General features: G+C 61.5%; 1 protein-coding gene across 1 annotated transcript in view; it reads left to right on the forward strand.

Annotated features, from left to right (window-relative positions):
• AGAP3 (ArfGAP with GTPase domain, ankyrin repeat and PH domain 3) overlaps positions 1-13,174 on the forward strand; it is a 53,858-nt gene extending 40,684 nt beyond the window's left edge. The window contains 8 exon segments of the mRNA XM_047096459.1: positions 3,114-3,282; positions 7,040-7,153; positions 8,865-9,002; positions 10,699-10,853; positions 10,945-11,035; positions 11,182-11,404; positions 12,071-12,326; positions 12,468-13,174. Of these exon segments, the coding sequence (XP_046952415.1) occupies positions 3,114-3,282; positions 7,040-7,153; positions 8,865-9,002; positions 10,699-10,853; positions 10,945-11,035; positions 11,182-11,404; positions 12,071-12,326; positions 12,468-12,674 (1,353 nt within the window). The 3' untranslated portion in view covers positions 12,675-13,174.
• The last annotated feature ends 147 nt before the right edge of the window (positions 13,175-13,321 follow it).

The following is a 13,321-nucleotide window of genomic DNA, read 5'->3' on the forward strand; positions in this document are numbered from 1 at the left end:
TGTCCCTGTCCCTGCTGCTGCTCCTTGCGCTCCTTACCACACTGTCCTTGGGCTGGGCCCCCCTCTCCTAGTCTCCTAGCTCGGTCCCGGTCCCTGAGCGGAGCGGAGCGCGAGGCTGCAGGCCTGCCCTGCCACTGGCCACGCCCCCTGGTGTGGCCAGGGAGCCCGCGGGGGGGGGGGGGGGGGCCGGGCCCCTCAGGTTGGTCTCTGGCCCCTGGGCCCAGAACAGAGTCCCTCCGTGCAGCTTCTGTCCTCGGCATGGGGTCCGATTGTCCCACGTCCCAGCCTGGGCGTCCCAGGGCCGTCGTGGGGCCTGAAAACTGTTGCAGCTGCTGTGACCTCCTTGTGAACTAGAGCAGCCCGAGCCCCTCCCCCAAGAGGGGGACCGCAGCTGCGTCTTCGGCCCAGCCAGCTGTTGACAGTTGTCTGGAGCAGCCAATCCGAGATGTGAGGCTCTGTGCGGGGACCCGCGACGGGTGCGTGCAGAAGCCGAGTGGACGCTGGGCTCCCACCAAGGAGGGCTCGAGACGGGCCGATGCTGGGCTCTGGGCTGAAAGCAAGAGCTGAGGGCCAGCCGTGGCCGGATGGGCGTGCTGAGTTTGCCGAAAAGTGGAAGCATAGAAGGGACACGGGGCGGGGGACAGGAAAGGGGCTCCTGGGTTTGTCTCTCCCAGCCACCGTGGCATGGCTCAGCGCTGGTGACAGAGAACCCTGGGGGTGAGAGGTTGTCACAGGGGTCCCCCCGTGAGTGAAGACTGCTCCTCCTGACTTCTCTAGTGTCGTCCTGTGGTTCTGAGACCTGAAGCCGACCCCCTGGGAGCCGGGGGGGCCGGGCACCGGGCACTGTTCCTAATGGGGGACCAGGTGGTGGCCGGAGGGGGTGCACGCAGCCCAGAGCTGCGTGGAAGTGAGCTCCTCCCTGGTCACACGGGGAGGAGCAGGGGGGCGCTCTTCCTCTGTGCCTGACGAGGCCCCTCTGTCCTTCTGAAGGGCCGTGTGCCTGTGAAGGTGTCCGAGCTTCATGGAGAACAGAAGACATCTACAGGCCCGGCCGGGCCTCACCGCCGCTGGTGAGGCCACGGTGCTCGCCTCAGCGGCGCCCCTCCTTCCCACGGCCCTCAGGGGTCCCCTGCCCTGATGACCCACCTCGGAAGTGAGGTGCAGCCTGAGGCGGGAGCCTGGTATCGGGTGCCCTTTCTTTTCTCTTGCCCCTCCTCCTAACTGGAAACTCGCATGTTCTCTTGGTTCCTTGGGGCCACGTGACTGCTTTCCGCTCGACGTCTTGGTCGTTCCCAGAGCAGGGGCTGCTGCGAGCCCCTGGTCAGCCCCTGCCTTTTCCTTGTCTCCCAAAAGGTAGCATTCTCCTCCTGCGCTTTAAAACAGAGGACACCGGGGGCACCTGGGGGGGCTCAGTCGCTTGAGCCTCTGACTTCAGCTCAGGTCACGATCTCGTGGTTCATGAGTTCGAGCCCCGTGTCGGGCTCTGTGCTGACAGCTCGGAGCCTGCTTTGGAATCTGTGGCTCCCCCTCTCTCTCTGTCCCCTCCCCGGCTCATGCTGTCTCTGTCTCTCAAAAAATAAAGAAACATTAGAAAAAAAAAAAAAACTGAGGACACGGTCCCTTTTCCCCGAAGCTAACGGGTGAGAAGGCAGGAGAGCCGCCAGGTGACAGGAAGTCTGAAGTCCCAGAGCGGGTGAAGGTACGAGGGGCTGGGGGCTGTAACCACAGGGAGACCGTGTCTCAGGGAAACTCTGTGTACCAAGCCCCCCCAGGGTGCTCCTGAGGGGGGAAGAGCAGGTTGGAGTCTGATCGGTGGGATCCCATCAAAGCTCCAGCTGGCACCACCGGCCTGATCCTGTTCCCTGGAAGGAGTTTTTTTGGCCACATTTCACCGGGGACGTGAGGCTGGGACCTGCTGCAGACCTTGCCTTGCCGGTGACGGCAGCGAGGAAGTGGGAGTCGGCCGTCTGGAAGGAGAGACCAGAAGCAGTGGGCAGAGCTCGGGTCCAGCCAGGCTCGGGTCTAAAGCAGGAAGCTAGAGGCCAGGGGCCGGGCTCTGCCCTGTGGCCCCCAGGTTGTGGCTCCACCACGGGACTCTTAGGCCAGTGGCCATACGGTGAGAATGGGTGGGGGCAAGGAGCGGCTCTCACTCTCTGGTTGCTCCCCACTCCTCCCCTTCTGGGGCCCCTTGGGTGCTGACTTGAAGTCGGGGGGAGTTCCTGGGCCGCGGAGGTCTGCCTTCAGTGCACTGCCTTGGGAATCTGCAAAGGCGGGGCCGAGTCTGGTTCTGCCGCCTTCTGATCATGTGACCTTGGGCAGATTAACCTTCGTGAGCCGTTTCTTCAACTGTAAAGTGGCCCTGGTAACACCCCCTCCTATGTCCTTGTGAAAATACAGGAAATATAAGCTGTGGCCAGAGTGCAGGGAATAGCGGGGCGTATGAGTGGGCAGGTGGGGTGGTGACAACAGTTACTGTTATTTCGCTGGTACCCGTGAAACCGTGGACCTGTCTCTGTATTCCTAAGAATGGCAAAAAGAATCAAAGGCTTCTTTTTGACTGCTCACAAATATTTATTGTCAGACACTGTTGTAAGGAGTGAGGGACTGTTCGAGGCTCTGAAAGTTCCCTGGGCCCCAGTGGTGGCGGAAGCTTCTGGAAACAGGGCCCAAGTACTCGGTGGCTGGCCACCCAGAGCCTGGAGCAACCCGGTCGTCTGTGTCCTGGGGAGTTTGTCAGTTCCTCTCCTGGCCACGTGGGCCTTCTCTTCCTAAATTCCGCCTTGGTCCGGTGTTTGGCCTCATTTGTGTTGCCTCCTGAGCTGTCTTTCCTCGAGGAGCCCCGCGCCTCAGCTCTTGCTCCACGCCCTTCTTTCCCCCTGGACGCCGCCCCGCTCCTGGCTGAGTCCCCCCAGAGCTGCGCTCGGGTGTCGTCCAGAGGTGGAGATCGGTGGGCTTCCCGGTCCTGCTTTCTAGAACTTGGGCTTTCTCCTCTCTCTTTCCGTGTCCTCCGGCGCGGGCAAGACCTGTGAGTTGGCGGGTCAGCGTCAGAGACCAAGTGCTGCCGAGCAGTGACCCGTCCTAATGAATCTTTGTTTTGTCCACGTGGCCCTTAGGATTACATGCAGAACATCCACGGCAAGGAGATCGACCTGCTGCGGACAACAGTGAAAGTGCCAGGGAAGCGCCTGCCCCGAGCCACGCCTGCCACAGCCCCAGGCACCAGCCCCCGGGCCAACGGGCTGGCCTTGGAGCGGAGTAACACGCAGCTGGGCGGGGGCACAGGTGAGGTGGCTGCCAAGGTGAGGGGGGTTGGCGGGCACGTGGAGAGCATTGCTTCCTTTCTCTAGAAGAGTGGAGAGTGTGGCGACGGAGGCCTAAAAAGGTAGGCGGCTGTGGGGCCTGTTTCGCAGCCTGGGTCCTTAGGGCTCCAGACATGCCTGCCACCCAGGGTTATGCTTCAGGATCGGCTCGGCCAAATGCATTTGCCAAAACGCTGCCCTCACGGAGGTGGCAGGGGTAGCAGTCGGCATACAGCCCGGCGGGTGGTTTGCAGATGGAGCATAGGGCCCGACAGCCTCCTGCCGACAGGTGCCGTCAGGGGTCCTGGGACCATGTGGCCTCGTCTGGAGCCGAGGCTGGCGACGGTGGGACCTCTGGCATGCGTGTCGTGTGGGTGGGGAGGGAGGTGGACGGGGGCAGAGCTCCCTGGGGTGCCCCGGGCAAACGTCCGTGGGGCTGCAGTGAGAGGTAGGGTCTTTGCTCAGAGAGGACGGAGTTTAGAGGGAAGCTAAAAGCCGCGTCGACTCTGCCGTGTGTCTGGCGGTGCGGGAAGAAGGACTAGAGCCTGAGAGTGTGGACTTGGGGCGTGGCGGCTTTTCCTTGACCGGTTCTTACCTTTCCAGATGGTACCCTGAGTTCAGGTGAAGGATGCTTACGTTCCTCTCTGTCTCCGGCTCTTTGTGCCTCCCGAGGCCTCTGTGGCTCCTAAGCCACACTGCTGTCCCGCCCGCACCGAGTCCCCTTGCCCCAGATCCACCTTGGCTTCTGGGCCCTGCTGTTGTCCTAGATGATTGGCTCTCCTTGTCCTTGGACCCAGAAACAGCTGCTCACGACACTCTCCCGCCCTCCCAGTTGCTGCGAGGTGCCCCTGTCCCGGGGGTGGCTCTTAGTGGCACAGGTGTGCTGTTCCCCAGAGGGCAGGGAGACCAGGGGGTGCTTCTGCATCATAGCACTAGGCCGCTGTGGGCATTCAGTGGACGGAGGGGTGGGTACTAAGTCCCTGGAGTCGGACGAAACAGACCCCGTAGAACCGCCCCCCTCGGGATGCCGATAGGCCCGCAGGAGCGACTCCGGGTTCAGAGGTCAGAGCGTGGCCTCCTGCGTGTCCTCCTTGTTTGGGGCAAGTGGGCACGTGGCACCCCCGCCCCGTGGCATTTGTTCAGTCCCCGCTGACCAGGCTGGAGGGACTGCCACCTGCCGATCGACAGGTGCCGAGCGCGGCAGCTCTACTCTGTCGGGCCGCGGTTTCGCAGCCCTGGGAAGTGGAGGTCATCCTCCCCGCTTTGCGGATGAGGAAACAGAAGGCTTGGCGAGCTTAAGAAAACTTGCCTGTAAAATCCCACAGTAAGTGGTAGAGCTGCGGTTTGAACCTAACCGTGCCTGACTCGAAAAGCCACGCTTCCCCAAGCCACCCCGAGCTCGGACGGAAGCCCTTGACCGTGCAGAAGGGGAACTCTAGTAGACTAAGGAAAGGAAGGAAGGGAGGGAGGGTGGGAGGAAGGAAGGAAGGATGGAAGGAAGGATGGGTGAGAACGGCACCGCCCATCACGGTGGGGTGCCGAGAGCCCCCTGGAGGGGTGCACTAGGGGAAGGGTTGAATGGCAGAAACAGCGGCGGGCCACGTGCTCTGCCCGGAGAGCCAAGTGAGGGCTGCTGGGAAATCGCTGGCCTGCAGGGGCAAGGAGGGCTGGGGATCAGCCATGGCCCTAAGCGCTCGGGAGCTGCACGGAGGCCATGCGGGAGGCCATGCGGGGCAGCCTCTCATCGGGCTTGGGGGGGGCGTTCTCCTGTCATACCAGAGGATGAGGAAGTGTCAGGACTCTAGGGGGGGAGCCTTTCCTTGAAGTCAGGTAGCCAGGGGAAAGCTGGGCGGCTTCCTCAAAGGGAAACAGTGGGACCCCCTGTCCTGATAGCCTTCCCTTGGGGAGGGGTGCGCCTGGACGAGAGAGACACGGCACGCTCACCCGCACGATTCCCGGCACCCACGAGCACCGGCGTCCCCAGAACACACAGACGGGGCATTTACCCAAGCCTGTGTCCCCTCCACCGCACGCCGACACCGACCTCGTGCACACTCACACATGTCTCGCGCTCACCGGGCGATGTTAACATCTCATTATCTTTGTTACTGTAATTACATTATCCGCTGCTTTATGCAGAATTATCCTCCGAGGACTAATTGATGGCTCCATGTTTAATTCATTAATCATTAGCATCAAATTCGACAATTACAGTGCACACTGATTGTGGGATTGCAGGCGTAATGAGGGGAGAATTAACAAAGAAAAGGGAAAGCACTTTCCCTCCCTCGGGGGTTTTGAGTTGGGTTTTGAGTTGGGGGGCTCGGGGAGGAAGTTGGGCCTGTGATGTCTTTGGGTGGGGCTGGGGACGAGGCAGGGGTAAGATTTGGAAGCCAGGAGGGGACGGGAGCGGGAGAGGGGTAGGGGGAAGCGAGGTCTCTGAGAATTTAGGAACTGCCTATGCTGCCCTGGAGGGTCTCCTGCCAGGGAGCGAGGGTGCCCCGGGAAGGGCCCTTTGCAGGGAGCTGTGAGCCCAGAGTGGCGGGGGGGGGGGGGGGGGGCGGGATTGTGAAGAGAAAGTACCGGCATGTTGCCTCGAGGGGATGGGGGGGACGGGGAGTGGGGCAGACCGGCAGGCAGTGTTGGCACCACACGTATATTAATAGGCACTTACTGAGCGTCTGGTCCTGCCTCGGGTGTCACGACGAATACAAGAGAAACACAAAACTTGCCTTCCGCCTTTCGGCATCGCACCGTCCCCAGAGCACGAGGGGTGTCTGGCCTGTTTCTTTACCTTCTAGTGGCTTCAGCTCAGAGCTTCCCATCCCTCGGCTTCCAGAAACTCCGCCCGTGTGTTCCCGGGACTGGTGGAAGCCTTGACTTTTGACGCTTGCTCTCCCACCGTGTCCGGCCCCCGGGCCCTGTCTCTGCCTCCTTACTAACCTCCAGCGCTCGGCCGCCTCTGCTTTTCCAGCACCTCGGGCGTGGTCCACCTGTCCTCAGACTTCCCGTCGCCATTGCCCTCTGGCCTCAGTCCCCATGCTTAGGTGGCCTGAGGTGAGAGGGCAGCGGAGGCCCCGTGGCTGTCCCCGCGGGCTCTCTTTGAGGGACTCCGCGCCGAGGGAGTCCGGCGGGAGTTGTGAGGGCATGCGAGGCCCTCCTGCCCTGGCCTTGGACTCCTGAGCCTTTGGTTCCCCTTGGCTCTGCCATTCCTCCCTGATGGGAAACGAAAGATTAATTTTCTCCAGCCCAACAGGATAATTACTAATACTAATTAGACATAATTACTTGAATTTGATACACTTATTTCTCGTCGGAATGGCACCAAAGCTGAGGCAGAGCAAATGGCACGTGTGGACTAGAATGCAGGGTGCAGGGACCCGGTCAGGAGGGAAAGGGGGCCGGGGCCGGTGGCCAGGCGAGGAGCACCGTGGTCACGGGGGTGTGGGTACCCCGTGCCCCGCTCTTCCGGCTACAGGAAGCAGGCAGGGGCGGACGTGCCCTTCACGGAGAAGGGGTGTGAAACGTGGGACCAGCTGCCTCCCGAGCTGTGGAGGGCCCGGGTGAGGCCTCTGGGTCTCCAGCACGCCTGGCCCGGTACCTGGCAAAGCCCTCATTTACGGTCAACATTCTGCTAGAATTTCGCACGTTCTGCCCTTAGCCCTACTTCCAGGAAAGTCTGTGTGCCCCTTCCCCAGCCTCCCTTCCCAGTCTGACCCTTCCCCCCCCCCCACCCCCAGGTGCCCCCTACACGGCCAGCAGCCCGGCCTGGGCTGGCCCTCGCCCTGAGGGGCTGCACCAGCGCTCCTGCTCCGTTTCCAGCGCCGACCAGTGGAGTGATGCCCTGCCCCCAGGTACGCAGGACCCTGTTCAGCGACACAGAGGAGGGCAGCCAGGCAGCGTCTGCAGCCTGGGAGGCTGTGTTGGGATGGTGCCCAGGCCAAGGGGAGGGGGCCAGCGCTGGGTGGTCTGAGAAACGCTGTAGCCCTTCCCTTCTCCAGCAACCAAAGGCCGCTTCGTGCCCGTTTACCCCTTTGCTGCCCCCGGGCCCTGCCTGTGGCTGGCTGGTGCCGAGACCTTCCCTCTGCAGCTTGTCTGCCCACCCACCGCTGTCCCCAGGCAGCGCCGGTGGCGCCTCCCGCATCCCCATCAGCCCCCCGCGCAGCCAGCTCATCAGCCTCACCGCGGGGGGGACAGGGAAGCGGCGGCGGAGTAGGGAGTAGGGAGGTCGGAGGCTGGGGGCTCTGAACGCGATGGGAAGGCGGCAACTCTCCTACCACGGAGAAGGGGGTTCCCAGAGGTAGGATCCAGGATCCGGACAGTTTTCCCAGGCCTGCTGCTGGACAGGCTGAGGCCCCATCCTGTGTAGCCGGTCAGAAATTCGGCCTTCTCTCTGCCATCCCACCCGCCTTCTACCTTCCTTCCTTTCCTTCCCCTTTTGTCCATTTTTGTGCCTTGCTCACATCCCGACTCTCCCTTCCCCTTATTTCTTCTCCCTGCCTCTTCAGTGAGCACCACCCCCCCACACACACACACACTGCCCTTCCCCCCTTTCCTCCCCCAATTTCTCTCACCCGTATCCTAACCCTTCGGTCACAGCTCAGCAGTTCTGCAGATTGAAAGGGAGATGGGCACAGGGCTGCCCTCCTTTCCCAGGTAAGGGTGTGAGGGAAGCAGGACAGTCCAGGGTGTTCCCTGTCCCCTCAGAAGCCCAGGCAGAGCTGTTCCTCCCACTTTGCCTCAGGCGGGGCAGCAGTGCCTGGCTGGCCCAAGGCCCATCAACTCTTTTCCCCACGTGCCTCCCAGGAGCCCCTCACAGGCTCCCATCCCCCTCGAAGCACTGACCCCCTAACCCCCGTCTGAGCTCTGACGGCAGGAAAGAACTGGGTGCTCACAGCACAGGGGATCTCCCCCACCTCCTACTCCAAGTGCAAGCGCCCCTGGGGGCAGTGACCACGGAGGGTTGGAGAAGGGGAGCTGAGGGCGCTTCCCAGAGTCACTGTCCTGACGGCCTGGGGCCCCTCTGTTGAGTCTGGAAGGAGGAAGGCAGGGAGGGAGGGAGCGTGTCTGCCTCTAATGAAGTTTGACATTTAGTGGTGAGCGCCGGGCGGGGTGTGGGAGACGGGAGCTTGATTAGCGCGCTCTAATTGACAGTAATTAGGCAGCTCCCTGATTGTTTCTAATTCTGCTATTAATTGTGAGGAGCGGGGAGTGTGATTGAGGATAAATTTGGTGCGGAGCTGCTGGGGCTTCAGCTCCCTGTGAGTTCCCTGGGCCGCCTTCCACCCCTCCGGGCTGCCAAAGCCCTAGCCGCCCTGCCCTAGACGACGATGCCTCCTTGCCTTTAATCCGAGTTCCCCACACTCTTCTCCTTTCACCTTCTCCTCCTTCAAGGCTGGGGAAGCTCTGGGATTGGGACCGGCCGGCAGTCCCCTCCCCGGGGCTCTCCCAGGGTGGTCCAGCTGCAGTTCAGGGTGGAGCTCCCAGTGGCACGAGGCAGGTCTCACGCTCTGCGCACCCCCCTCCCTCCCTCTTCCCACACTTCTCCAACTCTCCCCTCACCAGCCAGTGGCCCAGCTGAGGTGCTCAGTTCCAGCCCCAAGCTGGAGCCTCCCCCATCTCCCCACTCCAACCGGAAGAAGCACCGGCGGAAAAAGAGCACCGGGACCCCCCGACCAGACGGCCCCAGCGGTGCTGCTGAAGGTTAGGGGGACCTAGAGGGAAACTGGGGCACAGGAGGTGGGCTGTGGGATTTGGGGATAGTACCCTAAAAGCAACACCATTCTTAACATTTTTAGAGTAAGCATTTTGTAATAATAATTAGCAATAACCATAGTTCCACAACTTCTTTTGGTAATCTAGACCCAGAATCTTAGAAAAGCGCTTTCTTCTGCCTAATTTAAACCCTTTCTACTAAAACGTGAGCTTCTCTTTTATTCCCTGTAGAAGGTAAAAGACGGCAGGCGGCTACTCCAATAGCCCTTCCAAGACTCGTGGGCAGGACCTATGCTTTCTGTGTCTCTTGTATCAGCCATTGAGTTTCCTGAGTGCTGGGCACATAACTGGTGCTTGATACGTGTGTCTTAGCTGGCGAGGTCTCGCCTTAGTCGTCTTTAAGCTAAGGAATTCCAGCTCCTTGAGTGTTTTCCACGGGGCCTTTCTCATAATTTGGCGTTGATCATGGCACTTCTCTGATTTTCTCCCAGAGTATCTTCAAAGTGTTCCTCTTCTCAGTGGTTGAAGTCTCTTTGCTCCCAGATAAGTTGAACTTCTCGACGCTTAGTGGCTCATTTCTGCTCCGACTGTCAGGGATAGGGGTGTGGGTGGAGATCACCTCTAGGGGAAAGAGCCACCCTTCCCAGCCTACCGTGGTGTAGCGATGCTTAGCACGCGTGGCAGGGGACCCAGGTACCCGGGAACTGAGCCCCACAAAGGGCCGAGTTTGTGCAGTTCAGAGGCTGTACTGAGAGCAAGGTGAGGTGGAATGGCGGAGCCTGGGGAAGGAAGGGTACCAGCGTTCTTTTTCTAGGAGGCAGTTTCTGTTAGAGGTGTCCTTAGAGCAGGAGCCCAGCAGGAAGATGTCCAGGGAATGTGTGTCACTGAGGCGAGAGGCTGCCCCCGGGGCAGAACCTGAACTCCGGCCTTGGGCCTCCCCACAGGTATCTGAGTTGTCTCTCCAGCCCCCAGGACACGTTCAGTCTCGGTGCTTGTTAGGAATCGTTCACCCGTAGGGTGGTGACCGCTGGGAATGAGATTTGTGTCGCTGTCTTCGGTTGGCCGAGAGGAGCAGAGCTTGGAACAGCTTCACCACGGCGCTTGGGGTCGCGGTCCGGCCTACAGAGCGGGGCACCACGGCTGTCCTCAGGTCCCTTTCCGCTCACACATCCCAGTTTGTGGGGACAACCTCGCCTCTCCCCATCCACTTGTCCTTCCTGCCTCTCTCTGCCAGGGTAGCGGGGGAGGGGCCCGGCTCCCAGGAGCCCCACGCTGACGCCGTCAGGAATATTGGGTTTAATGAGCTGCAAAATGAGGCGGCTGCAGCTGACATGTACGGATGGTGCCCGCACCCGCCTTCCCCCACCCTCTCCCAGCGTCGCCTCCTAGCACCCGTCGCATCCTTCTCCAAACACCCCGCTCTGCTCCGGGAAGCACCCTGCTCCGAGTTCCAGGCCCATTCCTGGCAGTGCCAGCCAGGGACGCGAAGACCTTGCACCCTGTCTTTACCGAGGCGCGACAGGTGGTCGGGAAGAGGGATTTGAGGGCTGCTCCGCACTCGTGGGCTTGGCCTTGGAGGCTGGGGTGGGGGGAAGAGGACGAGAGCCAGGCAGGCAGGAGAGCAGATGGAGGTGTGGCAGCGGGGCGCCCTCCCTGATGGTGGCAAATATCCCTGTCCCCACAGAGGCGGAGGAGTCCTTCGAGTTTGTGCTGGTGTCCCTCACCGGGCAGACGTGGCACTTCGAGGCCTCGACAGCGGAGGAGCGGGAGCTGTGGGTGCAGAGCGTGCAGGCCCAGATCCTTGCCAGCCTGCAGGGCTGCCGCAGCGCCAAGGACAAGGTTGGCACGGAGGCCCGGTTGGGGTGGGACCCAAGGTGGCCTGGTGACTGACCACCCCCCCGCCCCGCCCCCGGTCTCTCCCGCTGTGCAGACTCGCGTGGGGAACCACAACGCGGCCCTGGCCGTGCAGGCCGTTCGCACCGTTCGCGGCAACAGCTTCTGTATTGACTGCGACGCCCCCAGTGAGTGTGGAGGCCGGCGGGGCTGGGGTCGGGGTGGCTTTGGGAAAGCCTGACGAGAGCCTTCCGGTGGGCCACCAGAGGGGACCTCCCTGGTGGTCTCACGCTGGTTGCCCGTGGACTTCATGCTGCTTCCTCTCCTCGCCTAGATCCCGACTGGGCCAGCTTGAACCTGGGTGCCCTGATGTGCATTGAGTGCTCAGGGACCCATCGACACCTGGGGGCTCACCTCTCCCGCGTCCGCTCCCTTGACCTCGATGACTGGCCACCCGAGCTGCTGGCTGTCATGACCGCCATGGGCAATGCCCTGGCCAACAGTGTCTGGGAGGGGGCCCTGGATGGCTATGCGAAGCCTGGGCCCGACGCCTGCCGGTGAGTGGATGAAGGGGGGGGCCCTGCGGCTGGCCAGAAAGGGAAGGGACGGTGGTGCCCAGGTATGGGGAAGATCGGGATGGTGCTGAGTAGCTGCAGCCGTGCTCCAAGGGTTAAAACTGGCTGTTGCTCTGCTCGGCAGTTGGCCCCTTGGGGTGCCCCTCCCCCTCCCCGCCTGTCACTCAGGCTCCTCACAACAAGAGGCCCTTTCTGAGCCTTATCAGCAGGTCAGGGGCCAGCAGGAGGCGCATGCGCAGGGCCCTATCGCTCTGTGGCGTGAAGGCCCTAGCCTGAGCTCTGAGATGGGGAGAATGGGTGGGAGATAGGATAGCGCACGGGCCCCGAGTGTAGGCCCCCCACCCCCTTTGTTCCAGCAGGTCCAGATAAGCTACCACGGGAGCCCTGCCTGGAATCTTCCTGCCCTCTCAGCCCCCTACATCCCTGCTGCCCCCGAGGGGCCTCTCTTCAGTGTTCCTCCCTTTCAGCCTCTTCCACACCCTTTGCATTACCCACTCTGTGCCGTCCGTTCCTTAGGTTTGTCTCTCCACTGCCCCGTCCTATGCCTTGTCTCTGCCGATTCCCCTTTCGGGGTGCTCCTGCCATTTCCTGACCACCCTCCCCAGCCCCCGCCCGTTGGCTCATGCCTCGATGGACCTGTGGTTGCAGAGAGGAGAAGGAGCGCTGGATACGGGCCAAGTACGAACAGAAGCTCTTCCTGGCCCCGCTGCCGAGCTCGGACGTGCCGCTGGGACAGCAGCTGCTCCGGGCCGTGGTGGAGGACGACCTGCGGCTGCTGGTGATGCTTCTGGCCCACGGGTCCAAGGAGGAGGTGAACGAGACCTACGGCGACGGGGATGGGCGGACGGCTCTCCATCTCTCCAGCGCCATGGCCAACGTCGTCTTCACACAGCTGCTCATCTGGGTGAGTTGTGGGCTCCCTCCTTGCCTTGCCAGGGCCACCCTCGAAGGTTCCTCTGACCTACCTGATCTCCGTTCTGCCCCCAAGAACCCACACCTTCCTTGCCATGTCGTGCCAACTGTGAAAATGTGCTTCCTTCTGCAGTATGGGGTGGACGTGAGGAGCCGGGACGCCCGGGGCCTGACTCCACTGGCCTACGCCCGTCGGGCCGGTAGCCAGGAGTGCGCGGACATCTTGATCCAGCATGGCTGCCCTGGGGAGGGCTGTGGCTTAGCACCTACCCCCAACAGAGAGCCTGCCAATGGCGCCAACACCTCTGCTGAGCTGCACCGAAGTCCTAGCCTTCTATAAGGCCCAGGAAGAGGGCACAGGGGCCAGAAGGACTCCATGGCCTGGGGCCCCTCCTCCCTACACGCACTGGGGGGAGCCAAGACAGAGAAAGGAAGGAGGAGAGGAAATGAGGAAGAGTCAAACAGAAGAAGAGCCAAATGAGAAAGACAGAGGGACCAGAGGAGACATCTGGGATTTGAGCTGCAGCAGAGGGGGAGTGGAGGTATTTTAGCCCTCTACCCCACGGTGCCACTGAAAAGGGACAGGACCCTTTGGAGGTACCTGTGAGGAGAGGGGAGCAGGACCTCTCCCTCCTCCAGATTCCTACCTTCTCCTGCCAGCCCCCTGCAAGCCTTCATCCTAAAACGGAGCCTGGACGGATAGGGCACAGGTTGGGGGGTGCTGGATGAAAGAGACGAGGGGGTGATCTGTGAGTCCGTGTAAATTTGTACATTGGAGTATTTATGTTTGTGTACATATCTGGTGTGTGTGATGAGCCAGTAAACCAGACTGTGTGTGGCTTTGTTTTCCCCTTTTATGTCTCTGCCCTTCCAGAAAGGTCCTTCAGCCCTACTTCTTGGTGCTATCTTCGGTCTGTACTCTGGGACTTCCTCCTCTCTCAGTTGGCCTGAGGCCCTGAGGTCTCTGCTCAGGCCACTACATGCGTT

Source organism: Lynx rufus, unplaced genomic scaffold, assembly GCF_022079265.1.
Source record: "Lynx rufus isolate CCGP_SWC_20201006 ecotype Redwood Valley unplaced genomic scaffold, mLynRuf1.p SCAF_4, whole genome shotgun sequence".
In the NCBI taxonomy this organism is placed as follows: Eukaryota; Metazoa; Chordata; class Mammalia; order Carnivora; family Felidae; genus Lynx; species Lynx rufus.